Source organism: Calliphora vicina, chromosome 2 (assembly GCF_958450345.1).
Source record: "Calliphora vicina chromosome 2, idCalVici1.1, whole genome shotgun sequence".
Classification (NCBI taxonomy): Eukaryota; Metazoa; Arthropoda; class Insecta; order Diptera; family Calliphoridae; genus Calliphora; species Calliphora vicina.
In genome coordinates this window covers 23,063,811-23,086,847 of record NC_088781.1, presented here as the reverse complement: position 1 = coordinate 23,086,847, position 23,037 = coordinate 23,063,811, and the positions used below count along the sequence as shown (strand labels likewise).

At 28.5% G+C, this 23,037-nt stretch overlaps 1 protein-coding gene across 2 annotated transcripts in view; it reads left to right on the top strand.

Annotated features, from left to right (window-relative positions):
* The window catches only part of LOC135951205 (uncharacterized), a 155,844-nt gene that overhangs the window by 18,673 nt on the left and 114,134 nt on the right, over positions 1–23,037 (top strand). For both annotated transcript variants that reach the window (XM_065500810.1, XM_065500811.1), the window contains exon 2: positions 16,992–17,114. In XM_065500810.1, the coding sequence (XP_065356882.1) occupies positions 16,992–17,114 (123 nt within the window). The remainder of the gene's footprint in view (positions 1–16,991; positions 17,115–23,037) is intronic.

Here is a 23,037-nt window from a genome sequence, read left to right as displayed (position 1 = left end):
AAGAACAATTCGATATTTTTACCTTTTTTCCAAGGAAACAATTAACTACAAAAATGTACCTAAAATCTCAATAAATATGAAGATTCTTGATGACTTTGCCTCAGAAAGTCATCAACCACCCCATTTTAATTGTTATTAACGCAGAATAGAATTTTCAAAAAGAACTATTATTAGAAAAAAGTACCTATAAGTTTTCATCTTGTGAATACTAACACATTTTGATCATATAGTACCAAGTAGTACCATTAGAATAAAGAAAAAAAGTACCCCCTTGGATTCCAACTCACTCAGTACCATATATTCTTGATTTCATGTTGCTAGGTCAACTATTATAGAAAATTTAAAAAGTACTATTATGAAACGAAAAAGTACCATTATGTTTGGACGCTTTTTTGTACCTTAAAACCATTAGGCTTCATAGCCTTACTACATTTAGAAGTAAATCAGCTAAATTTTATGTCGATAAATTAAATTGTTTAAAAATGTTGAAAAAGTACCATTAGGAGGAAAAGTACTAATTTCCTATTTTGCTCTTGACCACCCGTTATATTTGAAATTTCAAAATACTTAATTTTGCCAATTTTAATTTTGAAATACAGATATGTCTCAAACAATTCATATTTGTGTTTATGATTTAAAGAAAAAGAGATGTTTTAAAAAAGTACCAAACTGCACAGATTTGTACCAATCTACAGCTACCCACTCGAGTTCCAAATAACAAGCTGTTAATTTTTCTTTCACTGAAGGAACCAATGTTAAAATTTTATCAAAAAAAGTACCACTTTTTGGTACTTTTTTGACCATATTGAGATGATAATTGTATTTAAATAAATAAAATAAATCGTAATGCTGTCTATGTCAATTTATAGAAAAATATTTTTTATGGAAAAAGTACCAAAAATAAATAAAATTTTTAGCCCCTTAATGATTCGAATTTGCAAAAAAGTACCGGATTCGTATTTTGAATTTTTTGAGGAGTGAAGAATACGATTTAAAATTTATTTGTATGTTAATTGGTTCAAAATATACATAGGCTTCCAAAAGAGTACCAAAATATAGTTTTTATCCGTTTTCTTTCTCAAAATTTTCGAATTTCGAAAAAGTACCAAACACTTTTCCCTTTTTTTATGTAGATAAAGATGCATTTTAAATTTTGTTTTTACACACCAAACCTTTATTCGTTTTTACCCCCTAAAGGTTTAAATTTTCAATAATCCCTTCTTAGTGAATGAAGTCAGTCACTGAGTAATAGACAGATTACGGTGATTTTAAGTACTAAAATTCTCATGAATATATATGATATGTAGGTTCATATGTAGTATATCAGAGACCTCGGAAAACTTATTTCAACTAACACATGTACAGACGGACTTCGACATTGTCAAATTTGCGTGCTGATTAGTCACTAGATCATATTCATAGATTCATTATTAGCCAGATCTTTAGTAGCATCACAAATGATCTCTTCAATATTTAATTTTGTCCCTTTTTTGCGGAAAATCTTGTTTTTTCTGTATTTTTAAAAATGAAACTATTTTTAGCTTTTCTGTTATCAAACTGTCTGAAATTCAAAAATTACTGCGTTGTGAACTTTTAAAAACATAACCGGTAATAAAATTTATCTACGTCAAGTGCTCACGTTTCGCTTAAAGTTTAGACATTTGTCTTATCTTATTTAAATATGAATAATTTAGAATTTGGGTTTTATTATTGGGTTATAAAATTATAAAAAAAGATGTTGGTTTATTAATTTTAAACAAATAATGCAATTTGTTAACTTTGAAATTAAAATAAATAAACATTTTGCAAAACAGTAGCATTTGAATTACAATACATTAGGATTTTAGAATCTACATTTTTATATTTTAACGATAAAGTTAGCGTTAACAAGTTATTAAATCTCTTAAAAGTACTATTCAATTATAAAACTAAAAATTTAATATTCCGCTGCTAGTTTCTTTAATATTTGCATACATTTTTAGTACATTCTCCTCTCTCTTTAAAAAACGCCTAGTTGCATACAATACAAAAAATTCCTGATAACAGCAGTTGCATACATCACGGCTATTTATCAATAATAAATAATTGCTTTAATACATTTTTATTGTTTAAACTTCTTTGTTTAAAATGTTCGTGGTTCGTTTCATCATACAAGTTTTCCTCTACTCTACTACCTTGACCAATATATTCCTACCTAGAAACATGGTTTCATTTCAGTTGTGGCATGTTACGAATTTATTTTTATTTTTTTTTTCTCTCGAAATATTTATTTAAAACTGGCAGCTCAAACTACAATTACGTGTCATTAGGTGGGGGAAAGAAAGCGGGATCATGATGTTAGGGCAGGGTTAATTGCAATAGTACTTTTTTGGTGCTTAATTGTGGACATTAGTGTAATTGGATGGTTTTTTGTACCAAAGAATTACTTTAGCTCCATGGATATTTGATGTGGATTCCACTGGTTGGATGGGCTTCACATACGATCTCTTACACTTCGGGTTATCATAATGGATACATTTTTCATTGCAAGTAATGATTCGGTGCAAAAATGATTTTCTTTTATAGCATCATTTCGGATATTTTCAAGCATCATTTCGGATATGCCAAATCGTCATTCAAGGTCTCTCGGCTTCAGTTCGTATGGTACCCAATTTCTCTGCTTTTGCATGAATCTGCTTGAGTAGCCTCCCAATGATTTTGCAAACTCTTGTTGAGTTTTACAACAATCTTCATGGAGTAATGCCTCCAATTTTAAGTCTTCAAACTTTTTTGGTTGGCCTGTGCGATCTTTGTCTTCCGTGTCAAAATCACAACTTCTGAACCGAACAAACCATCTCTCGCACGTTGAAACACATTCACCATAAGCTTTGATGAGCAATCGATTTGCCTCAGTAAATAACTAAGTGAGAATAAATGACAGATATGTAACCTTCAAAATGACATATAAGTTATTAAAAATCCCGATTTTTATAAATTTAAAAAACCCAATACTTAAAATGGATTAGAAAAATTAAAAAGTACCAACAGAACAAAGAAATAGGTACCAATAAGCAAACATTTTACTACAATTTTCATCCCCATTGTTTGAGTAAGTATTGGAGCAAATGTACGATGTTGTACTCTACATGCAAATACACAAAAAACACGCTCATTCCCAGCGGGACAAAATGCTAGGGCTTAACTTTGTGGGCCTTCTCCAGGAAGATGTTCAAGAAGGTATTTGCATCTACTTCTTTAAAACTAAGTATATTTGATTCAAATTCTCTTTAAAGTTAAATTTATTTTTATACCCTACACCATGAGTGGCAAGGGTATATATAAGTTGGTCATTCCGTTTGTAATTTCTACATTTTTCATTTGCGACCCCATAAAGTAAATATATTCTGGATCGTTATAGATAGCGAAGTCGATATAACTATAGTTTCCAAAAAACTGAAGAATTTCAAAACAGCGGTTTCGGTTTTAAAAAATTTAAAACTGATGGGTGTCTGTCGGTTTTGTAATAATTTATTAAATATCAAGTATTATACATAGAAATAAAATCAGTTTTTAATTTAAAATTCAAACTTGACGGTTGTTCAAGAGTATAAAGGAAAATTGGTACTATTTCTTTTAATGGTACTTTTTTAATATATTAAATTAGTTAGCTATTTAATAGATTAAAAAGTTGGCTAATATGCTTCTCAGTAAAGAAGTAATCAAGAATAGGGGGCTCAATTGTATTATGATACCAAAAAAGGAAAACTAAACGAAATTAAGGAGTACTTTTTAATTTTTAAAATGGTACTTTTTGAATTTTCTATAATATTGACTATAATCAGGAAACTTTAATTTCAAACTTGACGGGGGGTTCAATTATGGAAAATTTGTTCTTTATCTTCTAATTGTACTTGTCTTCTAATTGTAATTGTACTGTATTATATTAAATTATTTTCTTATGTTGGCTATAGTACTATTTCTTTATTGTAATAGTACTTTTCGAATATTTTTTAATAATAAACCTAAAAATTAGATACGCACGATTCTGAATGAGTTAGAATCCGCAAAATGTGACTTTCTTTTGCATTTTCATTAATAATGCGCCCAGAAATATGAAATTAGGCATTCATGATGCTGAGTGGGAATACAAAATGTGGGTCTTTATGGTCTTTTTTTAATTCTAATAATACGTTTCGAATGATCTAGAATCCACATTACAATGAACCAATAAATTTGAAACTAGAATTATTCTGAATTTGTATTAATTCATAAAGGCAGACTAACCCCCATTAACACGAAGCCTGGTTATGCGTTAACTAATAGTTATACTGTCGGTTAAAATTATTTTTGTATGAAAACTGTCAGTATAACTATTAGTTAACACATAACCAGACTTCGTGTTACTGGGGGTTAATAGTACTATTTCTTTCTTCTAATTTTATTGGATATTTGAAAATAACTTAGTTTTTTTTTAAAAACACTTTGCATTCTTTTTTTAAATTAAAAAAATAAACAGTCATTTGAATTTTAATTGTCAGGAAATTCTTGGATAAATCTTTGGATGAAAAAATTTGTTTTTCATTTCTAATTTTTCTACTGAAAATAGATTAAAAGTAAAAACCGAAGAATAATTGTAGGTTTCGGTTTCGGTTTTAGGCCTTGAAAAACCGCGGTTTCGGTTTCGATTAAAAGCGAATACGAAACTCTAGATATAACCATGTCCGTCTGTATGTTGAAATCAACTTTAAGTAGCCCCCAAATAACTTACATACATGATTCATACATCAATATATCGGGAATTCTTCCGGGTCGGTTGCTATTTAAAATCGACAAAATAGGTTATCTAATGATAGATACATATTTCAACGGCCAAAGTAATGGGTCAATATCGGGAAAAAAAAAATTTCACTGAATTTTTTTTTCAACCAAAAAAAAGTTTTTTGTTATAAAATTGTTTTCACTAATAAACTAAAAAAAAAAATTTAAATTAAAAAAAATTTGTAAAAAAAAAAAATTTAAAAAACGTAAAAAAAACAATTTAGAACAAAACATGAAACCAGAAGAAGTTACAAAATTTTCTAAAACAGATTTTGTATGGAAATTTTGTTTTATAAACCTTTGATAAATTTATAAACTGTTTATGCATATGGGTGTTAGTCTGTATGTTGTGAAGTTCAGGTGAAGTGATTTTTTATATAAAAATTACACATGTGAATCTTTAAAGTCTATTCTTTAGGTTTATGCTGAATTCATTAAGACTATTTTTCCTAAGGACCCTTTTTAGCAGACCTTCAATTATGCTATCATTTTCAAACCTTTTAACAGATGTTGAGTAAGATGGAAATACACCATCATTGTAGGCCATCTTAAATAGGACATCTATCAGCCCTTTAACAGAAGCGAATATGCAAGGCGTTGACTCCCAATAACTCAGAGTGGGAAATAACAAAAGAAAGTGGAAATAAATCTGCAAATATAAAGGAGGTGTAGCTGAGTTTAAGTTTTTTTAATTTGGACTTTAAACACTGTGGCATATGAAAAATGTTTAGTTATACAGAAATTAAATTTATGGATTCAAAATCAATAACAAGCTAAAAATTTACAGAATCTTGCCGTTTTGTAATATATTTTTTGCACTGCATAACCGACGACTGCATTACCAAACGTCTAAGAACACTAAAAGATGAAGCTAATTACTGCGACTTATGTATTTTGAAGCCATTAATAAGACTAGTGGAAATGATAAGTTATACATGTTATATATCAAAGTGTAGGAAATTGTGTTTTCTTTTAAAAAATGTATAAAATTTTTATGAATTAAAAAATATATAGAATATTTTTTTCAAAAATATGGGAATAAAAAATCTTAGCTTTTTTCTTACAAAATTTTTATTTTTAAAATGCAATAAAAGTTTTTGTTTATTAATCGTTTTTGCAGACATTTTAAACTTATATAGAAATTTTTAAATATTCAAATGTCAAAAAGAAACTTTTCAACTTCCAAAAAACTTTAAAAAATTGCCAAACATGTTTTTTTTTTTTAGATTTTTGTCTCTATTGACCGATACCGAGCCTCGGGCTATAAATTGTCTTTGCAAAATATTTAGGAATGGGTTTTTTTTAAAGAGCTTTCAATTATTTGAAAGCAGCTATGCGATAAGAGAAAATTTGGCATAAATTTGCAATTTACTTAAAAAATAGGTCTAATTCGAAAGGCTCTGAACTACGCAGTAATAAAAATTTTTAAATTAATTTTGTTCTGTAGTACTTCCCAAAATGTTACCTTTTAGAAAAATATAAATTAATTTATATGCACATAACTTTTGACTCAGTAGAGGTTTTTAAACAGTTTTTTCTAAACAATATTAATAAATATGTTGTTAGTTCAAAAAAAAGATATTTCATGAAAATCGGGAAGGATTTGGTTACGTTATTAGCAAAAAAGCACACTAACACTAGAAAGATAATCTTATTCATGCGTAAAATTTACGCATGCGTTTTGGAAAGTGAAATTTTGGCATTTTGTTGATTAATTTAAAATAAACTAATGTTGATTACTTTTTTCAATACAGTTGAATATGTTTATATATATTTATTATCAGAAAAAACAAAAGAACAATTCAGTAATTAACAAAACTATTTTCGAAAGAGTATGCGTCAATTTTACGCAGATTATCTCTCTAGGGCTAAAGTAGGTAAAAAAATTAAAATTATAATATTCAAATGCGAATAACTCGTATAATATAAGAGATAACACCGTCCAACAAATAGACACGAACCGGATGATATACGTCTGAAACTATAAATTTAGTGGAGAAAAACTGTGTTTTCAGTTTTTCATTTCGTGATCCTGTGTCCTGTTTTAAGGATTTCAAAGTTTAAAAGAAGTTTATTTTTCAAAAAATAATTAAAAATACTCCTACTATTCCAACAATGACAAATTGTATGTCAAAAGAACAAGAAGAGTTGTAAAATATTTTGTATTATCTTTATTTTATCCTGTAAGGATCAAAAAATGTCAAAAATGTCTTTTAAAATGTTTATCCTTTAATATCCTTTAAGATTGCCAATAAATTCCTTTTTAAAAAAATGGTGCGTTAAAGACCCAAATATTCTATACTAAATCTCAAAATTTCATCCTTTATATATATAAAGGTCAAATTAAAATATAAAAAAAAAAATTTATTAGTATACAAAAAAGGGTTAATTAAGAAAAGTGCATGTTTATAAACTACACCACCATAGTGGGGGAGGTATAATGGGTTAGGCCTGCTGTTAGCAACATACAACAATATTGTAAAAACACCCACCCTAAAGTATACCAATCTGCTCAAGATCACTTTCTGAGTCGACTAAGCGATGTCCGTCCGTCCGTCTGTCCGTCCATCCATATAAAACTTGTAATCAAACTACAGGTCGCAGATTTAAAGATAATTCGACAAAATTTGACACAAACCTTTATATTGCCCCATGGACAAAAGCTATTGAATTTGGTTAGAATCAGCCCATTATTTATCCTAGCCCCCATACAATTGGCCTATTTGAAAATAGTTAAGCTCTCATAAATATCTTAATTATAAACATATTCCAATCAAATTCAGCACAATTAAGTTTTATATAAGCCGAACTCTCACGACCAAATTTCGTGACGATCGGTCAACAATATTCCATAGCATCCATATAAGCAACATTCTCGAAAATGTCATTAATATACATAAATCTCTGAAATATGTCAGTATCCAAACAAAATTCAACAAAAATATGATTCATATATTCGCAATTCATCCCACAAAATTTTGTAGCGATTGGTCCATAATTAGTCATAGCTCCCATATAAGGAACACTACCGAAAATGTATGTATTCAAATAAGATTCAACACAAATAAGTTTCATATCAAAAGAAAACTCTTTATAATCTTATACCCGGTGTAGGGTATCATAAGGTCGGGCTTGCCCGACTAAACCATTTTACTTGTTTATTAAAAAAGTCTTCTTCGTTGCTTTTCACAACGGATTTCGTTATATTTTTTTCGAATAAAATATTAAAATAAAATATAAAAAATTAAATAATTCAAATCTTAACTACTTAACACTTAAGTAGTTAAGATAGAAGGATGAAATTTTGGCATATGGTATTCAATATTTGGATCTTTAACTCACTATTTTTTAAAAAAAAAAAATTATTGGAAATCTAAAAGGATATTCAAGGATAAATATTTTAAAGGACATTTTTGATCCTTACAGGATAAAATAAAAATAATACGAAATATTTTACAACCCTTCCTGATCATTTGACACCAAATTTGACATAGTTGGATGACCAGAAGTATTTTAAAACATTTTTTTAAAAATGTACTCCTCTGAAAATTTGAAGTCCTTTTAAAAGGAAACAGGATCACGAAATGAAAAACTGAAAACACAGTTTTTCTCCATTTCATTTATTGTTTCAGACGTATATCATCCGGTTCGTGTCTAATATTGAGTGTCCCACACTCTATATTAGACACGAGGACATAATTTCCTACACGCTGATATATAATATGTATATCTTTTGTTTTCCGCTAGTCTCATTAATGGCTTCAAAATAGATAACTCACAGTAATTAGCTTCATCTTGTAGTGTTCACCGGTATTTGGTTATGCAGCAGTCGGCAAGGCAGTGCAATAAATTGTATTACAAAACGGCAAGATTTTATAATTTTCTGTTTGTTGTTGATTTTGAATCCATAAATTTGACTAGCGGAAAAGAAAAGATATACATATTATATATCAGCGTGTAGGAAATTATGTCCTCTTTTCAAAAATGTAATTTTTAAGAATTAAAAAAATTATTGAAGACTTTTTTCAAAAATATGCGAATAAAAAATTATAGCTGATTTTTTTGGAAAATTTAAAATTTTAAAATGCAATAAAAGTTTTGTTTATGAATCGTTTTTAGTGAAATTTCACACTTATATAGAAACGTTCGATGCAAATCCAAAAGTGAAAAAGATATTTGTGAATTGTTAATGACAATCCCACAATTCCCAAAAAACTTTCCAAAAATCCCAAAATTGGGATTTTTTTGATTTTTGGATCTATTGAAGGTACCAAGCTCGGGGCTATGAAATCCCTTTGTATGATATTGAAGAACAGATTGGGACATACAAAACTGGTCTTAATTTTTTGAAAGCAGCTATGCGATTTTAGAATATGTTGTCTAAAGTTGAAATTTACATAAAAAATAGGTCTACTTCGGAAGGCTCTGGACCACGCAATAATACGAATTTTGATATTATTTTGCTTTTATAATATTTCCCGAAATGTTGTCTTTCAGAAAAATATAAACACATTATTTATTTTTTTCTCATTTTCTGTATAATTTAAAATTAATGTAGGTACTTTTTTCGAAAAAAAATGGCGAAAAAACTTTTTTATTTTTTTTAAGTTTGAATGCACATAACTTTTGACTCAGTAGATATTTTTTAACAATTCTTTCTTAAGATTATTAATAAATTTGTTGTTAATTCAAAAAAAGATACTTCAAAAAAATCAAAAATCGGGAAAGAATTCGATCCGTTATTAGCAAAATGGCAGACCAAGGTAGGCAAAAAAATAAAATTTTACTTTTCAAATGCGAATAACTCGTAAACTATAAGAGATAATATATGGCTAAAGCAATGTTTTTTGTAGATCTCGTCTAGTACATTCCATATATATAAAAATCTTTCAAATCGGATCGCAAACAAAAATATGGCATAATTTTTAATTTTTTATATACCCGAGGTGCCCCACTTTGGGGCATTGTGGCTCGGCCCCCCCTTGGTTGTTTAAGTCCAAATTCAAAACTTAAACTTATCGATACCTCCTCTATAGCCATGGGAAATTTTATTAAAATCGAGCTATTCGTTTAGAAGTTACAGATTTATTTCCACTTTTTTTTTCAGATCCCCCACTGTGTGTCGTACGGTGTAATAAATCACTTTTGTAGATATTCTATAAATATAAAAATCTTTTAAATCGAATAGAGAACAACAATTTGGCATTATTTTTAATTTTTTGGGGGCTTTGTGGCTCGGCAACCCCTTGGTGTTTTAAGCTTAAATTCAAAACTTAACCTTATCAACACCTCTTCGGGCTATCCATTTAGAAGTTACAGATTTATTTCCTTGTAAAATTTAAACGATTTTGCAATGCAACTGGGTGTCTTAATAAGGCCTTTAGGATGGCCTCTTTAGTGCATTTTTTTTGCCCGCTAGGTTTCTACATGGTGCTGAAAACTCATACACGCCCCTATAATTTTGTGGATTCTACAAATTGTATTTATTAATTTATAATTTATTTTTTTCCCCGTGTTCTTTTTGCTACATATTGCTATTAAATCCACTATTCTGTTTAATATTTTTTCATTTAAACAACAACTGAAGCAGATAATTAACAATGAAAAATATGATGATGATCATCATATTGAATTTGTAGATGATGATGATGATTATGATGTTGTTAAATGAAATAATATTTAATTTACGCTACAAAGCATTCAACACTTGCACACACACACACACATGCATTTGTTTAATCAAACAGACGGAAACGGATATAAAACTGTGTACAAAGAATAAAATATTTAAAATTACTATTGTGTTTTTTATTGTGTAAATATGTGCATTTACTATGTAAATGCGTGCATATGTTTGTGAGAGCTGGGCTGTTTTTTTTCTTTTTTTTTTCTGTGTAATGTAAACACAGATACATTAATTTTTGTGAATCCTTTGGATGTGAGTGAGTGCTTGCGTTTGAGTGAGTGCATAATTGTTAATTAATTTATTTACATTGTTCTTGTTGTTGCTGTTGCTGCATATAGTCAATAATTGATGCTGAATTTATTAAACAAGTACTACATACTGCAACATGTAATGATGGATAGAGCTGATGATTAATCACTTGATTTAATGAAATAGATTGATGCAATATTTTGAAGCGCTGTGTGAATTGTGCTCATAAGAAACAATTCGATGAACCATTAGTGCAGTTGTATGAATTTAAATTGTAAGTTTGGGAAATATACAATGATGGAAAGGCAGGATTTTTGGAAATTAAAACAGCTGACATAAATATTTTACAAAATTATTCTTTAAGTCTCTCTTTGAAATACTATTCAAATGCCTTCCAATATTGCTTCTCTGCTATTTACATATTTTAAAAAACTTTAGGCTGCAAACGATACATAGACCAAAGGCTAAAACTACTGCCTGTAATAATTCGCATTTACTGTAAATAATAATCTCTCTGTTTAATACTCCCCCTCTATTTGATGAAAGCCGACAATATTTTGGTTTGTAGCAGAACCTAATAAGCAGCATAACTTCAATTACCAAAGCTGTGACCATTGTTTTGAAACATGTCCTTGCTGTCAGGTTACGCAGGACATGTATTTCATTACGTAAACTATAGTACATGCAAATACCTTGTTGTGATAAAGCTTAAGGGCACCTATCCAACTCCAACATTCAACAATGCATACATGAGTAAATGCATCGTTGCTCTATCTGAACACACATATCTGTTATCGCAATATTGACTACGTTAGAGAGGACATTAGCAATGACAACATTATAATAATAGTGGTAATGAAAGCAGTGTTGCCATTTCAAAATGGACATGTATGTAAATACCTTGTAGATTTAAAAGTGACAATTGTCAAGAGCTACTGAAGCTTACTTTTTACTATCTCTTCTTAACAATACAACAAAAACGTTCATTACCAAGTAATGATTTAAATTCTATCTCATTATTTTGAATCGGCGATGTCATTAGAGGCAAGTTCTTACCACAATCGCTTCTAAATAAGTCATGGCTTTGTAAAAATTTTGCCATTAAAAAATTAATTTTGCTATTTAATTTAAAAGAATAGAAATGTGTACGTAATTGTCGTTCTAATAAGACATAAAAACAGAAATTGGTCCAAAAATGTTAAAATTATTAAAAATTCGCCAGGCCATTAACATATCTCAGGTAACTAGAACAAGAAATGTACGAAAAAATTAACATATTTTGAGAAATATTCAAATAAAAGCTAATTTTTACTTAAAATATATCCATATTTACATGATTGCGAGTTTTTGTCTTCGTAGGATACCGTTAACATATTCGTAGGTATGGCCAAAAAAATAAAATTTTTTTAACGGCAGTTTCAAAATTCCATATTAAAATATTTAAAAATTTTGTTAAACAAATTTCAGAATTTTTTGATCATCTCATTGAAATTTATTGACAATATAATAGGGAATAAAAATATGAAAAAATTATGAAAATAACTCTTATAGTTTTTCCGTACCTACGATTTAAATTTTGAAATTTGAAGGTCAAATGATTTTTTTACTAATGTTCACCAAACTGAGGGGGTGAGAATGGCCAAAATCCAACTTTCGTTTCGGTCACCATAATGTACAACCATTGATGCGATTTATTCAGAAAAACTTCTGAGATACAAAATAATTACAAAAAAGCAATGACATAAGATCTCGGATAATGCAAAGGTAGTCTTATCTCATTCAGAAAAGGTTATATGTGTATAAGTTTAAAATCAAAACCATTGCATTTTTACAAAAAATAAATCAAAAAATAAAAAAAAACATCCCATTCCAAGGTTCTTTGTGGAATGGGGTGGTTAGTTTATTAACCACCGTGGCGGTTGGAATTAAAAATAATTATGATACAAGATTTCGTTGCGTATACATCTTTTTGACTAAATTTTCTGATTAAACAAACGAAATAGCAAAGTAACACTGAATTCGATCAACAATAAATATTCTGTGCATTTTTTATTGAAAGTCTCTTAGAAAAACTGCGGTTTACAATATTTTCAAATTAATATATTAAGCTAACCAGAGCTTGTATCATAAACGGCAAGGTTTTGCATAAAACCATAAACGATGACTTGAAAAAATTTAATTGTTTAGCAAAATGCCAATAGATGCCAATAAACTATGTTTTAAAGACTATAGAAAAGGTGATTAGTAAAGTGACCACTTAACCGCAATTCTTATATATTTCCTTGTCTAACTTATCGCCAGAGATCATACAATTTGTTTAAACAACACAAACTGGGAAGCGTTTTGCTTGTCTGCAGATAGACCCAGATTCTCTGACGAGAATCGAATCCGCAATCCTTAGATTAATAGTTCAGCACACTATCGACTGGTCTATCGGGGCACCCACTTGTCAATCTAAAACTACCAAAGTCAAACTTGATCAAATACACAGGGCAACAAAACCAAAAAAAAATTTAAAGGCTTTTTAAACGACTACACAATTTTAATGTATTGTGGTTTCATTACAACAAATGTGGTCCAAATATTAAATTCTATGGAAAGGTTTTTTTTTAAAATGTTTAAGTAATATGTATTGTGATTTTTTTTAGACATTTCTCCACATAATTTATGATAACTCAAAAATAGTCCGATATTATTAAAGTAAACTTAGGAACATTTATATTTAGATAACCTTTAATCCGTTCATATATTGCGTTTTAATCGGCTCATTAGTTTCGGAGTTATAATAACAAATTTAAGCAAAAAATATATTTTTTAAGTGAAAATAGCAATTTTTTTTGTTTTAAAAAAATCATGAAAAATCGAAAACGGCAGAAATTGATCAGGTTTATTGCTTCAATGCAAAGCGACATGTAATAGGAATAAAATGAGATATTGATCATAAAAAGCGATGGATTCTTTTCGAATTTATTCACAATTAAGTGAATTTGCTCATTTTCACAAAATTTTAGTTTTTTGTTTGATATACATAAAATTGAGTAGTTAATGTTCTTCTTTTGAATGTTTGAATTTTGAAAACAATTTCCACGTGTTCTAAACAAATTGCGTTTTAATCGGGTTAGTAGTTTCGGAGTTATAATAACAAATTGAAGCAAAAAATAAATTTTTTACGTGAAAATAGCATTTTTTTTTGGTTTTAAAAAAATCATGAAAAATCGTAAACGGCAGAAATTGTTCAGATTTATTGCTTTATCACAAACCCACATATAAGAGCAACAAAATGAGATATTGATCATAAAAATCGATTGATTTTTTTCGAATTTATTCACAATTAGGTAAATTTCTTATTTTCGCAAAATTTTAGTTTTTTGTTTGATATACATAAAATTGAGTACAATTTTGAAAACATTTTCCCCAATGCTATGTATAAATTTTCATATATATATTGCATTTTAATCGGCTTAGTAGTTTCGGAGTTATAATAACAAATTGAAGCAAAAAATATATTTTTTACCTGAAAATAGCAATTTATTTTGTTTTAAAAAAATCATGAAAAATCGAAAGCGGCAGAAATTGATCAGGTTTATTATTTCAATACAAAGCAACATGTAATAAGAACAAAATGAGATATGGATCATAAAAAGCGATGGATTCTTTTCGAATTTATTCACAATTAAGTGAATTCGCTCATTTTTACAAAATATTAATTTTTTGTTGGATATACATAAAATTGAGTAGTTAGTGTTCTTCTTTTGAATGCTTGAATTTTGAAAACATTTTCCCCATGGTATATACAAACTTTCACATATATATTGCGTTTTAATCGGCTCAGTAGTTTCGTAGTTATAATAAAAAATTGAAGCAAAAAAATATATTTTTTACGTGAAAATAGCCATTTTTTGTTTTAAAAAATCATGAAAAATATAAAACGGCAGAAATTGTTCTGATTTGTTACTTTATGCAAAGCCACATATAATAGAAACAAAATGAGATATCGATCATAAAAATCGATTGATTAATTTCGAATTTATTAAAAATTAAGTGAATTCGCTGATTTTCAGAAAATTGTATGTGCTTACAAGCGTGTACTGTGAGCAGAGATCGAAAATAACTCGTCCATATACCAGAAAACCCAAATTGTGATTTATATTTTTGTGATAAAAATAAATCAATGAAAATAACAGTTATAAAATGATTTCTATTTAAATGGTTTGGTATGACCTTTATTAGTTTTTGTTGCTTTTTAATGGTTTGGTGTGAGATAAACAATTTATTTGTTCTTGTTCTTAATAACTGTTACTTTCTCTTTTATTTACATACAACAACATATTACTAGGATCGCCTGGTGGTCAAAATTCGACCACTAATAACAAATTTATACAGTTACTTTGAGTACAAATATACGTGTATTTAGATGTGCATAAACATGTTGTTGTTGTTTTTCAAGCAAATTTAAAACGCTTTTTTTAACACTTTTATGGAAAGAATTTTTAAAAAAAATTTATATTGTGCACATTTAGAGAAAATAATCTTTTAAACCATATAGGTTTCATCAATATTGGTGGACAATAACATACTTAAAAGTGTAGCACAAAAAAACGTGTGGCCTATTTATATATAAGATTAGTAATTTGTAACAAATTATGGAAATAATATGATAAGTATGAAGTAATGAAGTCTGAGTAACAGAAATGAGAATTTTTTTAAAATTGTTATTAATCTTTTGATGTGTGACCCTACCTTTAGAGACATTAAAGTGACAATTGACTTCATGCTAGCTTATATGGGATGTCAGAAACTAAAGCAAAAAGAAAATAATTGTACCAGAATTATATCAACACAATTTATACAACACCAGTTTGTAGGAATTACTCATAAAAAAGCAGTACACTACAATCTAGATTACTTAAAGATATCTAAGTGACAATTGTTTTCACTCTTGATTACATGGGATGTAAAAAGTAACCAATTGACTTCTCTCTGCACTACAAATAGCAAATATGTGTCAAATGACCCAAAATATATAAATTGGAGTCAGTGAAGTCATCAGACATTAGTGACAATTACTGTTTATAAGGGATATATTGGCTACATGCTTAATTGCTGGTTAGTTCCTTGGACTACAGGGTAATTGCAGATAACTGTGTGTGTATTTATATGAATATTCATGTACATTTGTATTTGTTTGTTTGTATAAATGAGTAGTTAAAAAATAATTATAAATTACAACATTTATAACAAGTAGGGGAATAATTTTATTACAATCCTTTATTCATTCATTTATTTATACATATTTTATTTAATTTTATTTTATAATAAAAATAAAATACTTAAGGCTGTTTTTATTTATACATTTAATATTTTTCACATGCAGGGAAATTTCTGTTTTTTTTTCAACTTTTTCAAAAAGAGAAAAATATTCACAAACACATTTATGCAAATGAGTTAAAATGTTCGTTGCAGTTGAAAAAAGGAAATAAAAAAACAATATAAGCACCCCACAAGGTCATGTAGTGCAAAAAAAAAAAGAATGCAATGGACAGTGGTGAGATTTAAACAAATAATGCTAATAAATAATAACAAGCAAGAGTGTTATATTCGGTTATACCGATATTTATATACCCACTATCCACCACTCAATAGGGGCACCAATTGTTGTGCATTTTGTATAAAAATAGGCTTCTCCCGATTTGATCGATCCACTGTGCTCACTCTTGAGTAACCCACAATTGTATATTTCAAATCCTTTTGTTAATTCTTAAGAATTTGTATATAAAAATTATGTATTTTCTCCACTGTGCTGTTTACATGCAAATACTTTCGCCTGCCAAAGCCCCACATTTTTTACATGGTGTGAAAAATTGCTTTACTTCCATATTTATCCGCTTGTATATTTATGTATTTTAATTGTTATTTGATAAATTAATAAAGTTTTTCTCTCAATTATAAAATAAATATATGAATAATTATAGAGGTACTGATTATATTAAATATTAAAAAGGGAACAATATTTTTCATAATACACCCTATATTATTGAAAATATGGACATACATCTGCTGTTAGAGGCTCTATTTTCTAGGACAGGATTATTCTATCGCTACATCAAGTTATAGAAACATTTGTAGGGGGTGTTACAGACAAAATTGTTCGTATTTGTTTTAAGCTTAATGTTTGCAATTTCCTGCATAAGCATGTCCTTGCATGCTAAGTTAATTGATTTTATTTTAATATTTATATGATTGTTTTCTCTTTTTCCAGCCACTTCTTCCTTGCTGCCCTATCTGACCATACACATGCAGTCGATTGGTTTAACGGTTGAGGAAATTGCCATTATTTATTTGGCTCTGCCATTTACGACATTCTTAAGTCCACCCATTACAGGTAAGAAATTACTTAAATAAATATTTTCAACCAAAAATCGATTTTTTTATATGAAAATTAAGTAAAACATAAAAGTGGCTATAAGTCGGTAAATGGTCATCCGAATAGAAAAAGGACGATCATCTGCGATCACTTATATTTTCAACCAAAAATCGGTTTTTTATATGAAAATGAAGTAAAACATAAAATTAGCTATAAGTCGTGATCTGCGATCACTTATATTTTCAACCAAAAATCGATTTTTTATATGAAAATGAAAATAGTGGTGCAAATGGAAAAAGGACGATCATATGTGATCACTTACATACACTTACATATATATTTAACCAAAAACGGTTTTTTGTATGGAAATGAAGTAAAATATAAATGTGGCTATAAGTCGGTAAATGGTGGTCCAAATGGAAAATGGACGATCATCTGCGATCACTTATATTTTCAAACCAAAATCGATTTTTTATATGAAAATCAAGTTAAACCTAAAAGTGGCTATAAGTCGGCAAATAGTGGTCCAAATAGAAAAAGGAAGATCACTTTAATTTTCAACCAAAAATCCCTTTTTTATATGAAAATGAAGTAAAACATAAAAGTTCCTATAAGTCGGTAAATAGTGGATCATCTGTGATCACTTATATTTTCATTCAAAAATCGATTTTTATATGAAAATCAATTAAAACATAAAAATGGCTATAAGTCGGTAAATAGTGGTCCAAATGGAAAAAGGAAGATCATCTGTGATCAGTTATATTTTCCACCAAAAATCGATTTGTTTTATATGAAAATGAATTAAAACATAATTGTGGCTATAAGTCGTTAAATAGTGGTCCAAATTCAAAAAGGACGACCATCTGCGATCACTTATATTTTCATTCAAAAATCGATTTTTTATATGAAAATCAAATAAAACATAAAAGTGGCTAAAAGTCGGTAAATAGTGGTCGAAATAGAAAAAGGACGATCATCTGTGATCACTTATAAACCAAAAATCGATTTTTTATATGAAAATCAATTAAAACATAAAAAATTGCTATAAGTCCGTAAATAGTTGACCAAATGGAAAAAGGACGATCATCTGTGATCACTTATATTTCCAACCCAAAATCGATTTTTTTATGAAAATCAACTTAAACCTAAAAGTGGCTATAAGTCGGTAAATGGTGGTCTAAATGGAAAAAGGACGATCATCAGTGATCACTTATATTTCCAACCAAAAATCGATTTTTATATGAAAATGAAGTAAAACATAAAAATTGCTATAATTCGGTAAATACTGTTCCAAATGGAAAAAGGACGATTATCTGTGATCACTTATATTTTCAAATAAAAAATGATTTTTTATATGAAAATGAAGTAAAACATAAAAGTGGCTAAAAGTCTGTAAATAGTGGTCGAAATAGAAAAAGGAAGATCATCTGTGATCACTTAAATTTTCGACCAAAAATCGATTTTTTATATGAAAATCAAGTTAAACCTAAAAGTGGCTATAATTCGTTAAATACTGGTCCAAATGGAAAAACGACGATCATCTGTGATCACTTTTTCAACCAAAATTTAATTTTTTATAAGAAAATAAAGTAAAACATAAAAGTGGCTAAAAGTCGGTAAATAGTGACCCAAATGGAAAAAGGACGATCATGTGTGATCACTTATATTTTCAACCAAAAATTTATTTTTTATATGAAAATCAAGTTAAACCTAAAAGTGGCTATAAGTCGGCAAATAGTGGTCGAAATAGAAAAAGGACGAGCATCTGTGAACACTTAAATTTTCAACCAAAAATCGATTTTTTATATGAAAATCATGTTAAACCTAAAAGTAGCTATAATTCGGTAAATACTGGTCCAAATCGGTAAATAGTTGACCAAATGGAAATAGGACGATCATCTGTGATCACTTATATTTTCAACCAAAAATCGATTTTTTATATGAAAATGAAGTAAAACATAAATTTGCTATAATTCGGTAAATACTGGTCCAAATGGAAAAAGGACGATCATCTGTGATCACTTATATTTTCAACCAAAAATTGATTTTTTATATGAAAATCAAGTTAAACCTAAAAGTGGCTATAAGTCGGTAAATAGTGGTCGAAATAGAAAAATGACGAACATCTGTGATCACTTAAATTTTCAACCAAAAATCGATTTTGTATATGAAAATCAATTAAAACATAAAAATGGCTATAAGTCGGTAAATAGTTGATCAAATGGACAAAGGACGATCATCAGTGATCACTTATATTTCCAACCAAAAATCGATTTTTTATATGAAAATGAAGTAAAACATAAAAATTGCTATAATTCGGTAGATGCTGGTCCAAATGGAAAAAGGACTTATATTTTCAACCAAAAATTTATTTTTTATATGAAAATAGGTAAAACATAAAAGTGGCTAAAAGTCGGTAAATAGTGGTCGAAATAGAAAAGGAATCTGTGATCACTTATATTTTCATCCAAAAATCGATTTTTTATATGAAAATCAAGTTAAACCTAAAAGTGGCTATAATTCGGTAAATACTGGTCCAAAAGGAAAAAGGACGATCATCTGTGATCACTTATATTTCCAACCAAAAATCGATTTTTTTATGAAAATCAAGTAAAACCTAAAAGTGGCTAATAAGTCGAAAAATAGTGGTCCAAGTAGAAAAAAGGAAGATCATCAAGGATCACTTTAATTTTCAACCAAAAATCGCTTTTTTATTTGAAAATTACGAAAAACAAAAGTTCCTACAAGTTATTAAATAGGCCCAAATGGAAAAATGAAGATCACCTGCGATCACTTATATTTTCAACCAAAATCGATTTTTTATATAAAAATGAAGTAAAACATAAAAATGGCTATAAGTCGGTAAATAGTTGACCAAATGGAAAAAGGACGATCATCTGTTGTCACTTTCCAACCAAAAATCGATATTTTATATGAAAATCAAGTTAAACCTAAAAGTGGCTATAATTTGGTAAATAGTGGTTCAAATGGAAAAAGGACGATCATCTGTGATCACTTAAATTTTCAACCAAAAATCGATTTTTTATATGAAAATCAAGTTAAACCTAAAAGTGGCTATAATTCGGTAAATACTGCTACAAATGGAAAAATGACCATCATCCGTGATCACTTATATTTCCAACCAAAAATTTATTTTTTATATGAAAATCAAGTTAAACCTAAAAGTGGTTATAATTCGGTAAATACTGGTCCAAATGGAAAAAGGACGATCATCTGTGATCACTTATATTTCCAACCAAAAATCGATATTTTATATGAAAATCAAGTTTAACCTAAAAGTGACTATAAGTCGGTAAATAGTGGTCCAAATGGAAAAAGGACCATCATCTGTGATCACTTTTATTTGCAACCAAAAATCGATATTTTATATGAAAATCAAATTAAACCTAAAAATGGATATAAGTCGGTAAATACTGGTCCAAATGAAAAAAGAACGGTCATCTGTGATCATTTTTATATCAGTAGGGTACCCTACGGGCCACTAGGGAACCCTAGTGACTACATAAAGACTTACGATATCAGCTAAAATTTCCTATGAAAATTCTTTAATATGACTTTTAGGTAATATATTGAGATATCGAAATTTAAAAAGATCTCTAGAATCAAAGTTTACGATTTTACTGTAGATCGATCGTAATTTTTTTTGGATCCTCACAACTAGTGCACCTCTAATATTCCAACATAGCTGTTTTCTTTCAAACGTAAAGTAGAAAATGGTATATACAAAATTCAAACATGTAATTAAAAGTAAATTCGCACTCTCGTCATAATTTTAACTCTGCAATGAATAATAAATCAAACGGAAAAAGTTTTCATCACTCCCACCCTTCCTACATCTGAATTTATGTCAGTCAGTCCATGGCATCTGCTGTTTTTCTTAATCTTATCTCTGTGCTCAAGTAAAATAATTTACTGGGAGTATGTGTGTGACAGTAGAAATGCTGTTGTTGTATAAAAGTGTTTTTCTTCACATCTGTCATATTTCGTGTTTACCTGTCAGTTCATTCTTTTGTTTGATGTCTGACATAAAATATTTACAAAGATGTTTTCTTATTTTTTTTGCTATTTTCTTGTTATTTTTTTTTTGAAACTGTTAAGAAAAGTTTGTTGGTGTAGGTGTGGTACATTTTAGTTTGGTACTATTTGGGGGGATACTAAATGACTTTCGTTTCAAAATGAGCCCAATACTAAAATCATTTTGTTTTCATACAATTTTATTAACATCTATGCAATTACCCTTAAATTACCATTATCCTTTTTTCCCATCACCATTAAATACTGTCTAAAACATTAAACCCCTGCTGACAAATTCACATAAAACACTTCTAAACATACAATTTTAATTAACACACTAAATTGTAATTAATTCACCTATTTAGTTTATGTAATTAGTTCACCTCTCTGACCAGCATCAATCGTAATCGACTGATGTACTTAATATGCTTAATATTTCTGCAGTAGACAATAAATACATGCATACATAATGTCCTCTGAAAAGTGAAGTTAATTAAAATTTAGCTTTCAATAAAATTACTCTATTTTAGTTTAATATAGCAACTAAAATTAATATGTTTCAAAGTTTTCTAATCAACTATTACTTCACACGAATTTTGTATGCAAATTGAAACTCATTTGCAGGAACTTATAGAGAGAAAACCACATTAAACAGAATTATTGATTTTTATTGAAATCTTCTTGTAACACTAGGAAATGTGTAATAAGATACAAAATTCAATTACAATAAGAGAGTTTAACTAAGGAAGAGATTGAATAGGGCAACTGGAGTTAATATTTTTCAACATATTGGAATGCAATTTGTTGGATTTTGAAAATCAAATTCAAATTTAGCGATCACAAATCTCATTTAAAGACCTATTAATTAAGCTAATTTAAGACTATTTAAAGACCTACGATTAAAGCTAATTTAAGACTACGATTAAAGCTAAATTAAGACTATTTAAAGACCAAGGATTAAAGCTAATTCAAGACTATATTATTACGAAATTACATTACTAACGGTCTATAGTGGGCTGTTTGCAGCATTTATCATGTTTATAAACATTTCAATCAGTAGAAACTTCTATAAACATTGTTGATAACACGCTGTTATAAACATTGTTTATAAGTATGAAAACATTAACTGTGAAGCAGCTTTAAAGGCTCTAGGTAATCATTGTGGGAATTGAACATTTTAGGTTTTCCGTTAAAATATTCAAGAGACTTCTAGAAGATGGCGCTGTGTATATAAATAGTAATAGAGGGTTGTGAGCCAGTATATCGTAAGCGCTGTTAGAGTTGATATGAACTGTATTACCAGTGTATTTTTGTAAATTATAAAGTGTGTGTATTAAAAGAGAGTAACTATTTAAAATGTTGTGTAAATTTAAATAAATAGAGAGTAATTAGAATTTTTAAACTACTGAACGCTTTTATTTGTAATTAAAATAATCATTTTATTAAAGGAAATAAACCACCGTTTTTAAAAGGTAGAAACATAACAATATAAAAAGACCTACAATTGAAGCCAATTTAAGACTCCACAAAGAGCTACGATTGAAATTAAGTTAAGTCTATATAAAACCTTTCAATTCGAGCTAATTTATATTCATTTTCAAATACATTTGAGTGTAATTCTCCACACCAAAATATAGGAAACAAAGCCACATTTTCTAAAAGCAAAATTTGTTGCTAGTGTTGATTGCTAAAATGCATACACAAGTTTTGAGTTTCATAAGCACAATTAAATATTGGAACTACAGACATAATTACATACTTTGCAGTTACCAACATTAATAATACAATACAAATATCCATAAATAAACACATATTTATTCTATATATAAAACAGTAATCGCACCTACCAAAAGCTTAAAACTATAGTCATGAAATATGGACGGTAGGTTTCACTCTTCCCGTATAG